Source organism: Lichenostomus cassidix, chromosome Z (genome assembly GCF_008360975.1).
Source record: "Lichenostomus cassidix isolate B80296 chromosome Z, HeHo_3.0, whole genome shotgun sequence".
Taxonomy (NCBI): domain Eukaryota; kingdom Metazoa; phylum Chordata; class Aves; order Passeriformes; family Meliphagidae; genus Lichenostomus; species Lichenostomus cassidix.
The window spans coordinates 51254839-51275494 of NC_139511.1; the positions used below are offsets into that span (position 1 = coordinate 51254839).

Consider the following 20656-nt stretch of genomic DNA (forward strand, 5'->3'; position numbering starts at 1 on the left):
CTCTGCCATAGAAATGACCTGTCTCTTTTTCTTTAGATAATACCAATGCTTAGTGTCATTCAATATCTGGATGGATGCCATGTTTTACACAAAGAGTAATTGTGCTTACTTCAAACAAAATACTAATTTCTTTGCTAAATATCAGATATTTCAAAGAGATGAAAACACTGCTAGGGATTGCAAGAGACATATTGCCAAAGTGATTAATAAACAAATGCATTATGATCAGAATCACCCAGTAAAAATTGCAATTTGTGTTCTGTCCCAGATTCAGGAAAGACACATAATACACAAACATGACACTAGAATACTATCAACTCTTCTGATTTTAGTTTCATAACATTTTAGGTAAGAGAACTGACTTTAGTCTGTAACAATGGAAAAATTAATATTTAACATAGTGGGGGAAAAACTATTTGAAGGTGTATTTTTAGTCTGTTTCATGTCTCAATTCTGTTCTGCAGACATTCTTTTAACTGATTTACAAATTGGGCAGCAAAAGCACCATTGTTTCAATATGGTGTGTTCTGAATCTTGTTCAGATTCTGGAGTTGGCTTTGTGGGTTAACTAGAGTTATGCTTCTTAGAGCAAACCACAGAGATTTAGAAATATACAGGAAGGATCTAGACCTACCTTCATCTTTCTTTTGATGAAGGATCCTCAAATATACCAGGACTATTATTATACTAAAGCACAGTATCCCAGACAGGGCACGGACAGTGCTGAAGGTCCCTAGATCCTGGTTAACTGTACTAGACTGAAGCTTTTACCTCTCCCCTAGGATACAGCTTGGAAGCAAGACACCAAAAGGCCTGACTGATCTACACTGTTGAGAAACAGATTTGCCACAGAGCAGAGGAGATGAACTCTGACACTCTGGACTGTGGCCATGTCTACCAGTTGCTTCAAAGAGAGGATATCTCATCCTTTGATGTCATTGTTTGCTGTTTTCAAAACCAAAAATCTGTGAGAGCCTATATCCTTGCTCTCCGCTGGGGTCAAGCCTTCTTACTTCAAGTTGATTCTCTGGGCTCCCCTTTAGTAGCTGGAGTAGAAGTTTTTCAAACTTTTAATTTTCGAGTTTTTCAGACTTGTTTTTAGAACAACTATCTTCTTGATTTTTTATTTTATACCAGCAAATACAGTGTGAGCTCTACATAGGCCTTCTTGTTAATTTCTAAGAGAGTTGAGAACTGCTACAGATTCTACCATTATACAGATATCTTTGTTAGGAAACTTTTGGTAGGGCAAGTTTATTCCTGCATCTGTGAATCATGTACTCATGTCAAAACACAATTTAAATAATGACAGTTTGCATAATACCTCTATGCAAGGATTACCAAACAATTAAAATACTTCAGACTAATAAAATCACATCACTGCAATGCAAGACTCCACCTGAATTACCTGTGTCGTACTTTCTTTTGGCAATCTATTTCCTTTCCCTTTTCTCCAAATTTTCTCAGATATCTCTTTCACCCATGAGTTTTTTCTATAACCTAACTTCTTTACCTCTAAGACATGAACATTTATTAATAACGGAGGGCTCATTGGCCTTTTGATAAAGCACTGGTTCAACATGTGTACCACCTGAAAGAAATCCCTTTTTTATTCAGAACCCTAAGACTGAACCCATTTCAGTCTTATTGAAATTAAATTTTTTTTATTCAGAACTCATCCTTTAATTCTGATTATTTCTTTCACAGATGATGAAGCAATTATCTTTTGAGAGCTGCTTGACACGTCCACTCTCCTAATGTGGCTATTTAAGTCTTACTGAATTTATATTTGCAAGTTTCGTGTTCTACTCTAGAGGTGCAAACTCACCTGTTCAGTCATTCTTTTCACATTTTGATCCCTGAGGCAGCAGAATGAATTGCCTCAATTAAATACTGTAGCAGCTGAGCTTTAATTTCTCATTATAAATAAAAGCACAGACTATATGCACAGAATGCTTATTCACTTAAATTTTGTTTAAGATATTGGGGCTGTACTGATTTATTCCCACTGAGGATGTGTCTCAAGGCTTTACTCTTTCACCTGTATTTTAACTTTCTCCTGTTTTCTCTTCTAGGGCAACAGGCTTTGGCTTTTTGAATGCACTATGCAAAGCTGCAGCTGTACTTGGAAACTTAATATTCGGTTCCCTTGTTGGTATCACCAAAGCAATCCCTATTCTTCTTGCTTCTACAGTTCTAGTATGCGGAGGTCTGGTAGGGCTTCGGCTTCCTGATACAAGAACCCAGGTGTTGATGTAACTGGGAAAAACATTTAGTATTTATTTCCTTCTTTGTACAAATGTCAACTCTCCTGACTGATGGTGCAAAGGCTTCAGATTCTCAACACACGGCAGAGTGCTCAAATGTCAGAAATTAAACTCCAAAGACACTTTGGAGTAGAAGAGATTTAGAAACTCTGTATGAAAGTTTTAAATTTCATTTTTGTTTGCTTGCATACCTTGATATTCAAACCCATTTCACTTCAAACTGCAAAGCTACCTCTTAAAACTATTTTGGTGACACATCCAGGAAGGTAAAAACCATATTGATTATTAGATATTTAAAATGCAAGCAGTCAGATTGTTTCAAAAATACCTGCTAAATTTGGCCATGGCTTTGTGAGCTTTTGTAACAGTACAGATATGCAAGTAAATTACTTAGCAGTATCGGTGGAGGGAATTCAGAATGTATTAATGGATCAATGCATGCAGCATTTATCAGGAAACTCTACAGATTGCATCAGTTCTGCAGCTGTGCTTAGGTGGCAAAAACTTGTGGTAATGACTCTTTCTTGGGAAACATTTTTAGGCAGATTCAATCTAAGATAACCAACTACACCCCATACTGACTGAGGAGAAGACAACAGCTGTTGCAGGGTATTTAAAAGTCCACATGGGTATGCAGAAGAGAGAATAACAAATTTAACATTTTCACTTCTTCCTGCTCATCCTCAAAAACAACAAAAAAAATTGTTTTATTCTCACTAGTGGCATCTGTAATATTTTTTTCCATTTAAAACTGAATTTGTCTCATTCCAGGAATGAATGAATGCAAATAGTTTTGCTCTTGTAAGTATGAATAAAGGAAGAATCAGGCCATTGAACTATATGATTAGTAAGATACTTTCAGAAGTTTATTTCAAATTTATATATGTAAACACCTTCATTTTTTTTATAGTTTATACTGTACTATACTTCTTAATATAACAATTTCCTTGGCTAATTTTTAAGAGTTCCAGAGATGTCTGACCACTTAAGATTTTCAAATGTGTCTTTGAAAGGCCATTAAGAAATAAGACGTGGCAATGCTGCAGGGAATGGTGATGTGTTTATTAGACCAAGTGCATAGATGGAGAGGAAATGGTAGTAAACACATTCCTTCTATGTTGTGGACTGTTCTGATTACTGTAAAGTTCCCCATCAGTCCTAATGCTATTCAAAAAGTTACAGGCTTCCTTTAAAATATACAAATATAAAATTATCAAAGAAAAAAGGCAGATCCTCTGATGACAGAAACTGGCACTGCTTTCAGTAGAGCTAAGACAACCTGTATCAGCTGATGAACTATCTGCAGTTTCACATGTCAAAGAACGAATTTGCTATAAAACATATGAAAATAATTTATTCAGTATTTTTTTTCCTAATTATGTCTGACAGCATTTATTAGGTAGATGAATCATTGCCAAGGAAGCCAGCTTTCAGATAAGGTCATCATATAGTAAGCTAGGGTTTTTTAATTAATTTTTCTCTTGCTCTTAGATGTGAACTTAGATTTGGAAGTGATAACTGGCACTGCATTTTTTATCAGTCATCATCTTTGTCATATTAAGAGTCAGTAAAGTCTTCATAAGAGTATCATTCAATACATTTACAATTCACTGTTTAATCGACTGATTCTAGAAGAGGCATTATTAGTTACTAACAAATGCCTCTGCTACACATCGTTGCACAAAAAATGTTGGCCCAAGATGTTGTTTTCTGCTATGAAATGAGAAAAGTGTCAGAATTAAAAAAGCATGGATATGGAAAACTAGGGGGCATTATTTTGATGCTGATAATTTCAATATGCTACAGTAAGAAAAAAAGGTTAGGAAGTGTGTTTATTTTGGAATATTAAAGTCAAGATATTTGAGATTAAATATTTTATGTTTAAATGACTTAGACATGTCTTTTAAATTTCTAAACTACTCTAATAAATGAGGAAGAAATATTTTTCACTAAGTTATAATATAAGAACAAAATCCTGGCCTTAGTTTTGCATCTGTGGCTTTTGTCCACTAGTCATAGCCTTAATATTATTTCAAGGCTGTTTTCTACAATGAGAATTATATTTGAGCCCTGTTTCTCTGTGGCATTCATTAGTAGCACATGTTCAACTCCTTGTACGTACTGCACAAGTTATTTTGAAATCTGAAGCCTCTGTACATATTTGGAGTAAACATCAACAACAATGGTAAAATATTGCTTTGTGTTGCTATGCACTGTCCTCTTGCAGCAGTATATTCTGTCCATTTCTGCATGGAATTCCCAAAAAAATTCAGATACAGCACTTCATACCATCTGATCAGCTTGAAGGAAATGGGTCAGAAATATGAATTCAGCTATGATTCATGTTTAACACTCTGAAATCCATGACGTAAAATTATGTTGATTTCAATGTTGGTGTTATTGTAAATCCTGATGATATCATAAGCATGTGATTAAGTCTGGATGAAATGGAGTGTAGCAAAACAGTAACTAGTAGAGATTTTTAAGAATGGGACTGCAGGGACATTGCATGGTCCAGAATTAAACTGTTCTAAGGCAGAAAAAAGAAAAAAGAATAGTGGGTAGAAATTGGGAGACTAAGTAAATAAAACAGATGAACAAAGAAAGAGAACAAGAACAATTACAACATATGAAACAAAACCTAATGTTAGAATTTCCCTGGATGGTAAGCTAATGGGATCAACAGATTTGAGCTAGTGTGCAAGCCAGCATCAAAGTTGTTTGAATAATCAATAGTTTTTTCTTGAGCGCAGTAAAGATTTATCTCAGATAGACAAAAAAGTGAATGCAATTTCATGCTATAAATAACTTGATGAGTTAGGTGAAATCCACAGACTGGAACAGAAAACTATGGAGACTGGGACACAAATATTACTCACATTATAAGCAAAAATAATTTGACTGGTCTTTAGCAAATCTCTCTTTTCTTGCAGCTTTCAAAGCAATCACAGGTAATAAATATTGGAACTGCACTTCCTTTCTATGTCTATTCACTTATATGTCACACAAAGAATCACTTAGTGACCGGGTTAGATTCCTGATACACCAGAGAGAAAAGTGGATAGCATTTGTAAATTACAGCTATAAAACATATGTACCTAAAACTGCTTATTTGTCAGTTTTGGTTACAGAACTGACTGACTTCTCCTAGAAATTCCTGTCAGCCTAAACTGAAGCAGGATATAATGTCTAGGAATTTTCTGTGCAGCTGAAAAGCTCATCCCAACAGCAGCAATGACAAAAAGTACAACGGCCCCTGAAAACATGGAAGACTCACAACATTTAGAAAGCTGTTAACCATGATGGTCATCTATTTTGAAATTTGGAAACTGTCCACAAAAGAGACCACATGATTTCATTTTTGGCAAGGAAATTTTATTTGAATTAGTTTTGCTCTTTACAGGTTGTCTTATAGTATAGAGCTTGACTTAGCAGACTCTCATTTCTTGAAAGCATCTTATTCATCATGTTAGTACATTTTAACCAGATTGCCTATATCGATGCTAGTACCCCGTTGCTTGGAAGCATGCACTACAACATTTGGCAGCCATTGCACTGGTTGTGGAGTACAGGCTCCTAGAAAGGGAGCTAGGAACAGGTGTTCATGGTGGAGTGTTGAACAGGATTGATAATGAATGACATACTGGGAAACCTTTTTCCTCTGCGCTTGATTTTAACCAGTTCCCTTACCGAGTTCTATACTACAAAAGTTGGGCACTGGTGGAAAAGAGTTAGTCCTCCTTCCTGATGGCTCCAGTAGTCTGCTCCTCCTTAATCATCTTGGGAATATCAGTCAAAGTTAAGATTGCTAATTCAAGCTCTGCTTTCTCTTCCTACTGATCCATCATTCCATACCAAATTACTTTTCCTACTAGAGCACAAACCTTAAAGAAAGTCAAAACTCCAAAACTCTCTCACCTGCTTCTGACTTCCTAGTAACATTCATTAAGAAATTTTGTTACGAATCTTTTGCAATTTGACTATAACTTTTTAAAACTATGGAAAGCAACCTCAAAAGTCCTTCTGTAAATCATACTTTTTGAGACAGCCAGACTCCACATTTTCCTACGTATCCAGAAGGTTGACGTAATACAAGGAGAGGTCTCCTCTCAGAATGGTCCTCATTGACCTCCGGATGTGAGTACAGATATGAGGGAATCTTCTTGTCTGTGCACCTAGCTTGGCTCCATTTAGAGGAAATTATATTCTGTGTTCTTTTTTTCTTTTTTCTACCACTGTGGAGCCTTATCTTTTTGTAACTGCTCTGGAGGCACAGCTGCTGATACCAATTATTAGCAAAGTAATATAATCTTCAGTCCCTCATATGGACAGCCTCTGTGTGCTAGGTTTTAGCTCTCTTCCCCATTCTGAGTTTTAAATTTATCTTCATTGGTCAGAGAAATATGTTTGCATCCAATCACACCTCTTTACCTAAACAAGATGATACCATGCTAACAGAACCTACAAGCCATGTTTCCTGTTTAATAACCAGGAAATGCAATTGGAATTTCAATCACAACATTAAAAAATGAATCCTTGCACTCAGGGGGTCAAAGACACAAGAAGTGAAAACAGAAATGCTCCACTTCCTCTGGTGTTTTGAAAGAAAACATACGTTCAGTAATCATATTCCAGAAGAAAACACATCTGAGAGACTGTTTTTCTGTATTTCCTGCCTTCTTGTTCATTAAACTTACTGTAAAATATTAGGTATTTGCCTGCATTAGTACTTTCAAATGCTGCTAGTCAAGGAAACACAGCATGAAAATACAGACTTTTGCTTGTACTTTCAAAGTAAGACAGGGATCAGGCAGTGATGTAGAATTAGAAGAGACATGTTAGCCAGGAAACCTGGAACTCAGTTCAAAACCTGAATTAAATGGAAAGCATCAATTTATAATGCTACTTGCAGATGTCCCTTACCTTCATTTAACCTCACACAGTCTAGAACCAGTCCACGTGCTGATATCAGTCCCTTTTGCTTTCTTCTCATAATTTCAACAAGTGCTGCAAAATATATTTGGATTCACTATTATTAGCTGCTTTTTAATTTTTTTTGCAGAAGTACATTACCTATTTCTTCCTGCAAAGGAGGGATCCTTCAACATTTAGTCCCACTCCAGATGTATAAGATTGTTATATAGAACTTCAGCCATATTCAGGACCTGTTTTTTATACAGTGACTTAGCATGTCAAAAACCAAAAAAAGACAAACTTGGCCTGATTGATTTACTGCTCTTATTAAATATTTTGTTGAATTACCTACAAAGATGCTGCCCTGAAATATGGAGTTCTGGGCCTTTGAGTATATCCTGTGCAACTCAAAATGAACAAAGCAGTAATTTCCAGCAGTCTCCTCCCACAACATACACATGAATTATATCTAATAGGACTAAAACACTTAGGAAAAAGTACAGTACTTTCTAGGGTAAACAGTCTATTTTCTTTGACAAAGATCTAGGACATATTGCTCGCTTCAGACCAGTACACAGTCCAATAACCAAAGACTGGAGATTGCTTAACAACAAAAGTATTTGGGTGAGGATGACCTGACATGAAAGTATTGTTCTTTCCACCCAGGGTATTCATGAATGTATATTTTAATGCCACGTTACAAAGATGATTTGTGGAGACCTCGTCCCTACTCTGGCCATCCACACATCTGAATTGTAGCTAGACACATCAGTCCACAAGTGAAAGAGAGAGTGAGAGAGAGAGTGAGAGAGAAAAAGAGCTGGCAGGCACTTTCAGCACTCTCTCCACAGCTAGTCACTGAAGCTCATTTCTCTTGGATCCTAAGGATCTGGTTTTTTGCTTAGCTTTCTGCTTTCTAATTTTGGACATCTACCACTTGCCATTGAATTTCACCAGTAGTCATGACCAAGCAAGCTGAAACTGCTTAGTGCTAAAGGACAGTACTCATAACTTGTTGCAAACACAGTACTCTGCAAGACTCCAGTGTCATTTGTGTTGTTCTGGTTTCATTTGTTGTCAAGAGCTAGAGTTGTCCGCTAGCATTTCTCTTGTACAATTCTGCATGTATTCTTATCTATAAGACATGCCTTCTATCCTCTTAATGTCTGCCTTGTATGACCATATGTATGCCCATCACTGGCTATGTGATAAAAATAATTTCTGAATCTTACAGGGGTCTGTCTTACCCAGTTAATAGGTGATCCTTCAAAAGAAGAAGGTTGGAAAAATAATGAAATGGAATCAAATTAAATGCAAATGATGAAGAGTAATAATTCAAGGTGTAGGCTTTGATTGCTTTTATTTTTTCAGATGTTTTCTTCAAATCCTAGCCTGAAGCTATATAATATTATATATTGTAAAAAAATATTACACAGTTAGAAGTGAACACATATGCAGGTATATGTGGGTGAGTATACACACATATGTACACACTCACCTCTCTGTAACACAGGTGGATGTTAAACTCACAAACCATGTTCTCATCTCCTGTTACTGAAGGAAGTGTTACTTTCTTCATTGTGCATTGTGCTTTGAACACAAATAATATCATGCTCCATTCCTTGTGCAGAAGTCTTTACTTATTCATGTGCAAAATTGCTCAGATGCCAAGAGTCATCTCAGCTAGCCATTAGCTTCCAGTCATTGGAAGGGGATTCCTAAAATGGTCTGAAAAATGAGTTTTGACTTAGCTGTTGCCTTCCCCTGCCTACCCAACCCACCCTCCTGCCCCATCACACTGTGCCAAACAGGAAAGCAGCACATCATGCAGAGGCACTGGTGTTCCAGTGACTAGGAGACACAGCACTCTCAGATACATAAACTCCTAAAAGCTATGAATTTTGTCTTATTCAACCAAAAGGCCTTCAAAATGGTCCATGGGGATATCAACATGCTAACTTCTGTGTAATGTATGAGAAAATGTCTGTGATTTTCTGTATTGTTTGTTTTTCATTGTTTCTGCATATATGGCTGCTGTTGTGATGTGGTTAAAGAATTATTTGCTACTGTTCTTATCAGCAATTTTTGACCAGCTTGAAACAGAGCCATTGCCAGGGTGTTTTTCAATTAATGATTAACAGCCATGAAGATCTTCTACATTAATTAGCTCCATATAAAGTCATGGATACTATAAATCAAGCTAATCCAAGGTGAAAATATCAGCATATACACCCAGACTAGTGACAGTGGAAAGAGCTCCTCCTGAAGCTCTTGCATTTGCTACGTTTTTTCTTTGCTCTTTGCAGGATGTTCACTCTTTGCGGTGTGCTTCCTCTGGTAGGGGACATGCACTCATGCTACAGATGTAAGAAAGCAGAAGAAAGGGTGTATTCCTTCCACAGGAAGGAATGTATATTTGCTATAGGAAAGCCAGATCTATAATAAGATTAAAACAAACAAACCAACCAACCCAAGCAGCTTGCGACTCTTTTTTATCCCCATGTCTTCTGTGAGTTCATAAACTAAATACCAGTGCATACCAAACCTTTGAGGGGAGACTAAAAAAGGGTAGCAAGGCTGACATGATAGTTCTTTCAGAAAGTAGATCTTTCCACGGGGAAAACATACTCATTGGGCGAGACCATAGCATATAGTTTCTAATTGTGAACAGGCAGTTTAAAGTAGAAAATTGTCATTCAGATTTATAGTAGCAGTAGATAATACTACCTTTTATACGGGAATGTGTAAACATAGCTTAAAAACAACAGTTTGCAAGGAAAAGGAGAAAATTGTAAGAGCTACTTAAAAAACACAACCTCCCATCATCTTTTTGGACAAACCTTTTAGAACTTTCCTGTTTCTTCCTGCCACCACTCCATCCTGACATGGTGATTGATTCCATTAGTGCCTCGCTAATGAAATGAAAGGTTTTATTGACATTTGCAACAAAAATTGAGAGCAGGCATGAAATTAGCACCGTAGGAAAGCTAGCTCATATATAAGAATTTAAAAAAATACACCAAACTGCCTGCATTTATTGTCTTTCAAGTGGTTTAGGATTCTAAAAAGTGTTACACGAAAGCAGTTTTGTGGGTGTAAACTGATCCCTGTTTAAATGAGTGAAGCAATTTTTTAGGATCCGGATCCCAGCTTTGTCTTTCAAAAATATTAAGTAGGTGACTGTGTATACTGTCATGCTGGAATTGCTATTGTGAGAGAAATGTGTTCTTTCAGCCCTTTTTTAACATGACTAATTTTAACCTGGCTTTTTCCTATGAATGTGACGTTTCACAAACATTAAAAGGATTTTAATAGCAGTGATGCAAGACAACTGAATCAACTGGCAGCTTATTTTAACCATTTTCTGTAGAGTAGGGTATTAAAAACCCCAATTAAATTTTTTTTAAAAAATTGCTATATTACCTTCTGCTGCACAACATTGTGACAACTAAAATGTATCTCATTCTTGGCCTCAAATATATGTAGGAATAAACAATTAGATGGCTTTTTAAGTGTGCAGTTTCCATTGCAGTGTAATGATGTGCAAAAGTCAAGAATCAAAGACGAGGGACAGAAGGTAGAGCTCTTGGCCTTCACTGCAACTTATTGGTGTTGTCAGATTATTGATTTTCTTTAAAACTTGTTAGCATTTTCTAATGCTAAGCAACAGAGGGAAAACAAGTATTCTTTCCTATTGTTTTGTGGTTATTTTCTGTTCCCAGTTTCTGCTTCTAAACGTCCACTCAAATTTCCAACTGCCCTGAGCCAACCGGGCATGCAATTTTTCAGTCTTCAGTGTACTAACACACAGGTATGTTAGCTGGCATATGTTGTCAAGAAAATCATAACCATTTCTGATAATCTCCATTTCTCAATGCAAAGTAACATGTACATATTGTATATACGGGTAACAAGCTACTTTAAAGTTGAATTGCCATTTGAATATGGGAATTTTACTTGAGATCTGCTAATCTGCATCAAGATCTTGGCAATGGTCCTGACCTCTCTGTTTCTTTCTTTCTTTGTTTCCTTTACTGCTGTGTGCGCCTGGAAAGCAGGTTACAGTTATCACTAATGTATATATGTGTTTGCATGTGTGTGCCTTGATAAATTCTCTTTTGGAGCTCTGAATTTTTCATTTTAAGTCCAGCTGGTACAATTGTGAACTCATCTTTCCAGTATCCTCCTCTGTGTCAAATTGCCAGCTTCCAAAATGTTTGACCAAGTGTTTTGATTAAGTCGTCTGAGGAAAGCTGTCTGTATATTTGTGAAAGGGCATGCTCTGTGTAGGATGACTGTGTACAGTATAAATCTCTAAAATGTGGAAGTGTTTATAAATTTATCTGCAAAATATTTATCATCTGTGTAACAAATGCAAAGTTATTTAGTGTACATCAGATTAATAAATGGGGATGATTTTTTGCTCTGCTATATTAAAATAAAGATATGTTCTCTGCAATGAATACATACCAGGTGTGATGCTGGCCAGAATATTGTTATTCTCTATCCACAAGATACTGCACTACCCACTATACACAAAAACACTTCTTTTACCTTAGTTAGTTCTTTTACAAAGGTTCTCTACGTATCTCATCTTTAGTGCCTGTAATAGAAGTTGAACATGTAGTAAAAGTAAACATGGAACAAGTTAATAAAGTTAAGTAAGTTTAAATGACTGTAAAAAAAATAGAGTAAAAGTTACTGTGGCTGTAAGAGGCAAAGTTCTTTAGTTAACCATCTGGAATTCGTATTTTTATGGTACATAACTACACAAAATAGACACCTGGCCTTTCAGTACGTAACTGCATTGCAGGAGTATGTTATCATCCAAAAGGTCTAGTCAAACTCTATGTGAAAAACATACTACTGCAAAGTATAACTATCCATGTGTCTGAAAGTCCAGTGGAAATTTACACAATAAACTATGGTTCTGTAAGAATTCAGGGTTCACAGAGAAAAAACACCCACAACAAAATCAAACAGACACATACAAACAAAAAAATCCCCAAACCACCATATACACACACAAACAAAACCAAATCAGAAACCCCCAAAACTGAAGCAGAACTGCGACAATGTTAAGTTCTTTGCATTTGTGTTTTTGAGACATCCAAAAAGTATCAACAGATAAAATATGGTAGTTTTAAAATAACAAAAAAATGCTGAATTATTTATATTCTGACATTTTCATGGCTAAACCGGAAACACATTTCCAAATACAGGTTATTTTAAACAGATGATGGACTAAATAAAATACATGAGTCTCTTCAGCTGTGTCATCAACAAGGAAAAGTTAAGCTACATGTGAACTTAAACAGTTTTCAGCTCATGCAAGAGTACTGCCTGCAAAACCCAGTTACTAAGGATGTGTATGGTTTTGTGACTGTCCTCTGGCAACTAGGTACTTTGTGGTACAGTATGGAAAAAAAACTTTTTGTATTTATTAAGTACAACCAACGGAAGTACTAGTCATATTTTAAACCTCCTTAGATGTACATCCTCATCTACCTGCATTTGAAGGGTACACTGCTCTCATTCTCTCAATCTCCACCAGAAATTTGTCCCCTAGTCTCATTCTGGGAAGAAATACTGTACTTAGCTTCTGCAGTTTTGTGCAGAAGATAACAATCCAAAAAGGGAGTGTGGGCAAAGATTAGAAGACATACTTCACAGCTATCTTTCAGAAACATCACCTACTCTCTAGAAAACCTTCAGTAGCAGGGAATATTGTGTTGGAGGACATAATCCTGCAAAAAAGGATACTTCGCTTACAGGACAGTGTTCCTCCAAATGAATTTTTGAAGCATACATATATGCATATGTGTGTGTATGTCTAAATATGTACATATATATAACAGACAAAGCTATGCTATCAAAATGGTGACGCTTAATTCAGAGCACTCTGTTTGTGTGTGTCCATTTATATATTTTGTGAAACAAGTGTGTGGAGACCCAGGATGCAAATATAAGAAGGGGAGGCATTTTGTGGTGTCCAGCACAATATAACCCTGAGAAAAAATGTTAAAATAGATCATGTGAATCCATGCACTTTGCTTTCCACTAGGATGCCAGCTAGGCTATGATTTGTATTTAATCCATATCAATTTTAAAGTTACAGTTAGGTGATTTATTATGTGAGATCAGTATCTAACCCAAACTGCTCCCCTTGCAATTTAGTCATCTCTGGAACTTTAAATAGCACTTTACCCTAGCAACAGAGATAAGAAATATTGGCTGAAAGTTCTTCATAGACTTTCTTAAAAATATTAAGCTGAACTGAAAGTCATGCCATTCTGCCATACCATATTTTCTGGTGTCACCACATGTAAACTTTCACAGTATACAGGTTAATGCACTCTTTCTGCAGCTGCATTTCTCACCGTGTTACTTGTGGCTCTCAGAATGAACCTAATTGACTTGATTAGGACTTCAGTAATAATTTTGCATTATCATAGCAGAATAAAGTTGTATGTATAAAATAGCTTGGGAATAAAAAATGCCTGACTGAACTTCATCTGGAAAAGTCTACACTATTCAATCTAGGCAATGTTTCCAGCTGTGAAAATAGGAAGACAAACCAGTGTCAGCCTTATCAGCTCTTGAGTAAATTCTGTTATCCTTCAGAAAAGCCAGACTGTTGCACTTCTAGTCGCAGAATGACAAATTGTCAAAGTATTCCTCGAACACGCTGTTACAGGCTGAAAAAGCAGGTATTTAAGAATCCTTAGCTGCAAGAACGAAGTGTGAAATACCTGCTGTAAAACCTTACAATGTTACTTGGATATCCAGATGATTTGGCTGAATTCTAACCCAATACCCTCTATGGATCTGATCTTTATTCTCCCCCCAGGCAAGTAGTACTTTAATTTAAAAAGTTTCGTGATAATGCAGAGTCCAATTATTGCAAAGCAACAGTGTTTTTTGCCAATGATTACAATCGAGCTATGAATTTTCCAACAGCTTGTTTATAATGCATTTAATTGTGTTCTGTAACCACACAGATTGCAGACCACTTAACCCCAGGATTTTCAGGGGCTTCCTGACTATAAATAAAAACATCCTGTGATTTGCAGCTAGACTGGACTTCACAGAGAATAGAAATGAGGAATCAGATAAAACTAAGAGTAATCTACCTTCTCAAGAATTGTGGAAGTGAAGCTTCTAGTGGCTACATCGTTTACCTTTGACTGGCTGTCCTTGCATACTCCCCAAGGACTCCCTTGCAAACTCCAGGTTCTGTCTACAACGAGCACTGCAGCATTGGTGTTAGAACTAGACTGTCTGAAAGACATTCCCCCTCGTGTGTGGGATTACATGCCAGTTAGGGTCTTTTTTCCAGGTTTATTTCCCATCCAACCCGTCTGAATCCTTCAGGACCTGTTGTTTATAAATATGTTTCCCCATCCCTCCTATTCAGTCCATAAGGAGTTACAGAAATAAATGTTTTTATACTGTTCAGATAATTATATGAAAGGTAAGCTCAGGCTGCTCAAGAGTAATTGCCCAGCAGCCCAATTCTTATATGCAGGAGGAGTTTGACTTTGTCCTTCAGTCTTTAGCTAAAATCAGAGGGTTTAAAATTTACATTTTAAAAAAAAGTGGTCAGAGCTGTTAGTAAAGATGTTGATGTAGACCAAAGGAATACTAAGATGTTGATGTGCTTTTGAGTTACAGTAATATCAGTATTACACTGTCAATGTGAACTCTTGACTCTGTGTCTTTGGTAGGGCTGTCTTACTGTGTTTTGTGATATCTAGAATATGTAATTATTAAACACAGGGATAGAGGGAAAAATGGAGCCCAGTTCCCAGGGTAAGACCCTGGACTTTGCATGCCAAAAGCATATCAGAACTATTGACTGATCATAAACCCAAAGAAAAAACGTTGGGTGAGAGCACACACCTGTTTAAGAAGTCATCTGTAATTAAATATGTTTCTTTGCATTGTTATTGTTACACAGATGTTGAAACCAAGGAAAACTACCTGTTCACGGTGACACAGGATCTTTCCCTTGTGAAAGCAATAACACTGACCATGTCTGGGGTGCATATTTTACTGTCAATAATCTGGTTATGGAAAATAAACTGGTCCACACTGAAACAGTGCAATTGCAAAACTAACCTACAGGTGGAGCAGGAAAAATAACTAATGAAAGGAACAGGAAAGACCTTATTAAAAATAAAGTTACCCGAGTTCCAGCTGTCACTGCTCAGCAGCAGGCTGGGGTCCTTTGCTTGCCCAAGCACCACACACCTTATGAGATGGGTGAGCAGTGTCCTTCCCAGGGATTAGCTCACCTCTGACATGAGTTTTGGTGGAACAAGTCTTGAGTGGAAGGAAGCTTTGGGTCTCTCTGCAAGCAGTTCTGCCATCACTGAAGGAGCCAGTGCCAGGATACCAGCACTCCCCAACCTACACAAGCTGCTGATTAATTTTTCACATGCTCATTTTAGTGCTACAGACACAACCGAGTTGGGATGTGGTTGTCTGAGGAATACCTGTTTTCCCTTAGAGAAGCAACAAAGACGCTTGCAGGAGTGTAATTCAAACTGAAGCCATTTTGATTTAAATAAGAGGAGGCTGCTGACACTGTGTTCCCTGTGAAGGGTCCTGGATGCTGGGATTAGCTCTCCTGGCTGAGCCTCCTGGAGCCTGAATTTGTCAGTCTTTTAGACACGTTCTTCATTTTTTTACACTAATGTGAATAATGAGGAGCTTTTCAAAAGGCTGGAGCCGTGCCAGTGGAAAAGTGATGGAAATAAGAAGACCAGAATTAGTCTAGTGGAAATCCATGGGAGTTCAGCCTGTGCTTTATCTGTGGGGCAACTGTTGGCAGGCAAGAAATAGTTGTAGGGTTGCCTTAGCTGTCACTCAGTATGCTGTAAATGCAAAGCTCCTAATGCTGGGCCTCGAGAGCAATAAATAAATAAAACATTAATGAGTGAATAATGCATAGACTTTTAGTGGAGTGGAAACATTGCTAAGCACATGCAATCACAAAGAAGCACACAGATGCTGTGTTACAAAACCAAAAAAATGCCACTCCAAAACCCATAAAAATCCCCCCCACCCCCCCAAAAAAAGAAACACTGCCACAGGCAGAACACTTACAGCTTGTGGATAACATGTGAGGAAACAATCAAGATTTTACTTTTGCTACATCCAACTCAAAAAAGAATGCTTTTTTCCTGAGTCTGTGAGCTGCAGCCGGCCACAGATGTTCCCTGCTTTCAAACAGTTCTGAATTCATTTTTATGGTTATTCATTATGTCTAGACAAGGAGGGTCACTCCACTCCGAAGTACTCTGTTAAATGAATAAATATTTATTCCAACAGGCAAATGGAGAAAGCTCTTTTCTGTCAAGGTGCTGGCAGAAAGATTTCCACCTCTGTCTTGCTAAACTCATGCCACTTCTGCAGGAATCAGGGCATTTGTCCAAGACATTTTGAACAAATACTCCTTTTTTTTAAAAACCTGTTCAAGCAGAGAAACTGGTTTCTTAGGTACCTTGACAGAAAAGATTCAGCGAAGTCTTGCCCAGATAGGGAAACAGAGGGAGCCCTCACCTGATAGAGAAGGCCATATAAATTACACCTTCAAAATGCACCTTAAGTAGTGTCAGATGCATGACATTTAAGCAATTAGAAGTAGACACAACAAACACACAATAATCTGGTATTCCCACTCCAATACTGCTTCTCACTTTCACCACAGGGTATATCACTCCAGCCTCTTTTACACTTAAGCAGTTTTTTGGGAGCTGAGCTGGCTTCTGAAAAAGAAAACCACAGCTTTTGGGCAGCAACAAGGAACAGCGAGTCAGCTTAGTCCCATGACTGAGATAATGGTGTGACCCTACAGACAGCCCTGTGAGCACAGCCGTGTCAGCACAAGTGGTGTTTCCCCAGCTTGTATTGTACAATCTGGGGCCTGGTAAGAGTCACTGAAGAATCACACTATTGCTTTCTGCAGTATGTCAGTGTTTGAAATAAAAATTCTTGGATTTACAGCACTAAATTAGAAATCACGAGATTTTTCTGAGAAAAATGCCGGAGGATATACAGCTATTCCTATTTCCAGGACTGTATTTGCTAGTTTTCCCTCAAAACATGAGGTCTAAAAAAGCTATTTTCATCAGAAAAACTTAAGCACCTTTTTACTTTGACAGCTGGAGCTTTAAGGCAAACAACATGAGATTTGCAAGAGGCAGAAGAAAGAGAGATTTCTGACACTGAAGTAATTTCTGTAACCATTTTATTTTTCAGGTGTCAGTGCTATACAAATACACCCTTTTACACACGTCTAATGTAACACTTTACCCTTTGTCATGCATAACTTCTGGTTTCTTTGTCTACAACTTTTGTCAAAGTTACTCACATGTTTGTTCCTCCTCCACCTCATGAACTGTTTCTTTTTGCTTTTAAAAAGTGAGCTTCAATTTTATTAAATAACAACATAATTTGGTTTCTTTCATTTCTACTTGTGCCCAACAGAGCTTAGTCAGGCACATTTCCAGCTAGCTGGTCTTACCCCAGAAATGATTACAAAATCTGGAGAATGTGCTCCTCTAAATACTGAAGTTTGGTGTTTAGTGCTGCCTCTGACCATATGCCAGGACAGTTCAGAAGTTAAAATCACTTCCTCAATGGGAAGGAACTGTTGCTGCTGAGAGAAAAAGGCACTTCAGCTCTTTTTTTACAGGTCTCCATTTAACCTGTCATTCAGTTTGCCATGATAGTTTGAATTTATGGGAAAAAATCTCACATTTCTTTAGGATCCTTTGACTGACATAGCTCCAGTCTAGCTTGATCTTAATACACCTTTTTAATTAAGGTTTCTGCTGTGACCACAGGCCTTCACTTATTGGAAAGGAAGAGCTGAGAAGAAAATGAGGCAAGTGAGGGCTGAGTTGCACCATCACCTTGCCTCTCTGGGCATACAAGGAAGGCAGCAGAGGCAAGTGATGTCCCTCACTTGCTTTTTCTGAGCAGAGGACTTACAGTCTCCCCACTGACAGTCGGTATTTTCTCCAGGATCCCTGTGGCCCATTATGTGATGACTTAATTGTTTACTTACCTCATGATAATAAATAATGCATAAGATGAATACTGGGCTGAGGGGGAGGCAGTAACCCAGCACAGTTCCCAGAGCTGATCCCTGCTGATCCCTTTCCCTGCAGCGGCAGCTGCTTGCAAGACCCACAGCAGACCGTAGAGGCAGCTGTGCTGGGGACACTTCCTGATTTCATGTTCTCTAACATAGCCTCAAGCACCTCTTGACCTTTGGGTTGAATTCATAAACACAGCAGTTATGGCCTTTTCTCTGCAGTTTAAGCAAAATTATTAGTCTAGGTTCACCTGGTGTTCCCGCTGGTTTCCTTGTCAGCGCATGGGGACACCAGCTCTGCACCATGACCCCTGCGAGTCACCATCCCTTTAGCCACCTCCGATATCCAACAGGGCTGAGGGAACCCTCTCACCATCCTGGAGCACTGAGAGCCCATTCTACAAGTCAGGGTAAGACCTTCTGGCAGCACAGGGAGCACAAAGGGCAGCAAGACATTTTTGGTTACGACACACTGGTCTTGGGTCTGCACAAGCACCCGGGTGGCACGTCCAGCTTAAGCTTGTCAGCCTTTAATTAGCTGCAAGAAGGAAACAATTGAAAGGTCCTTGCGGTAACTGGGAGCCTGCCTGGAGCTAATCTTCTTCCGTATTGTGCTGCACTGATTCAGGCTGACCCGCCCATAGAGCAGCTCCCCACTCCCATTTATCAGGGCGATCTCTCCAGCCCAGGCTTTCTCTCCTGCAAAAATAGAGAGGATATGGACTTTCTCTGCAATAACTAATAGGAAAAAACACAAGCCAAACCAAACCAATCAAATCAAAGCCACCTAACAAAACCTCTTTTAAATTAACAAATGCAGCTTTCCTTTCTGTAGGAAAAATGCAGCCAGTCAAGGCATAAGATTTAACAATAAAATTCAGGTATCGTCACAGAAAAAGTGACATTAAAGCCTCTGTTTCCAACAAAAAGCCTAGTGTCTCTAATTACCTGCATGTACTTGCGTCACTGCTACATAAGCCACCCAAGAATTTCAAATATCAATATCCTTCACCATATAAAATCCCTCCGTACACAACAGGACTGTCAGGAAACATGAAGTAGCAGAGGCCTCTGCAGTTTTTTGATCTACGTACAGGCAGTGATATAAAGGAAGGCTACATTTTCATCCCTTCCTTCTTTCAGCTTATTTCCCTCTTAGATCTGGAGCAGTCCAGAGCTGCCTCTGAACACACAGTTGTTGTATTTAAGTACGGACAATTCGTTCCTCGCTGGCTCTTACATTCTGTCCCTGCTGGGGCACAGTGTCCCTTAGAGGCAGGTGGAAGTTAGAGCTCGATTGTTAGTATGAATGCAGAGGGAAACATGTTATTCACAGCACAGTGTCCTTGATAATATGGCGAGGACATTGATCTTAAGCTCCATTAAAGGACCCAGAGTATGAACAGGAAATGTTCACATTCAAACATTTACTCTAGATAGCTGACTACACTGATTTCTTTAGTGCATGCTTCTTTGTAACATATAGAAGTGGAGTGTTTGCGTATGCTCATAAAAAAGAATATGGTCCATACTGTTAGCTCTGGTGTAGCCTGCCTAAAATTTGTGGCTGACTTCACATGTTTTGCTGCACTCAGGTTCCCGTAAGAAACTGGGAAAATGCACAGCCTTTCTTGCAGGGAACCTTTCCAGCCAGTCACAGCTGCAGTAGTATTTTGGAAGGGCAAGAAGGAGGAAGGAGAGGAGGGAGGTGCAGAGGGGTTGCTCCCCCACCAAACACAGAGCACCCAACCGGGTGCTTGGCAGGGGCAGGCTGCAATTTCTCCTACTGGTTCCTGCCAGAGGTGTTTGCCTTTAAATTCAGGAAAGCAGGGATTAACAAACCTAATGCACAATGTCATGAGCAGACCTGCGTGGCTGCTGCTTGTTACTCCAATATTCTTTTACCTGTCTCAATTCCTGCTGGGAGCAGTTGGTTTCTGTCAGGCCTGTTGTTCTGCAAGCATTACAGAGGTTACCACTGCCAAAAAAACATTCTCACTTATCCCTACCCTGGCCTTTCATTTCCTACCCTGGTCTGCCCCCTGCTCTAAACTGGCACTTGCATTCGAGAGGCAGCTGTGTGAAAACAACAAGCCAACTGCTGGCCTAAGAAATAACCCTACAAAGAGAAAAATTATTTTTCAATCTGGGACAACCAGCTGAGTCCCCATTCTGTGACAAAAATGCTGGTGCCAACCCAGGGCAAGGAGATCCATGAGGAGGAGGAGGGAGAGGGCACATAGCAGGCACAGAGGCTGAGAGAGAGGGATGAACATTTTCTCATCAGAGGTGTCAGTACACGTGTGTGAGACATCATGGCTGCACACACCTTTGTCCTTCCAGAAGGTAAGGGAGTAAGAAAACTCAC

General features: G+C 38.5%; 1 protein-coding gene across 1 annotated transcript in view; it reads left to right on the top strand.

The window, feature by feature from the left end:
• SV2C (synaptic vesicle glycoprotein 2C) overlaps positions 1 to 11644 on the top strand; it is a 114944-nt gene extending 103300 nt beyond the window's left edge. The window contains exon 13 of the mRNA XM_085041923.1: positions 2076 to 11644. Coding sequence (XP_084898049.1) covers positions 2076 to 2259 — 184 coding nt within the window. The 3' untranslated portion in view covers positions 2260 to 11644. The remainder of the gene's footprint in view (positions 1 to 2075) is intronic.
• Positions 11645 to 20656: the final 9012 nt, after the last annotated feature.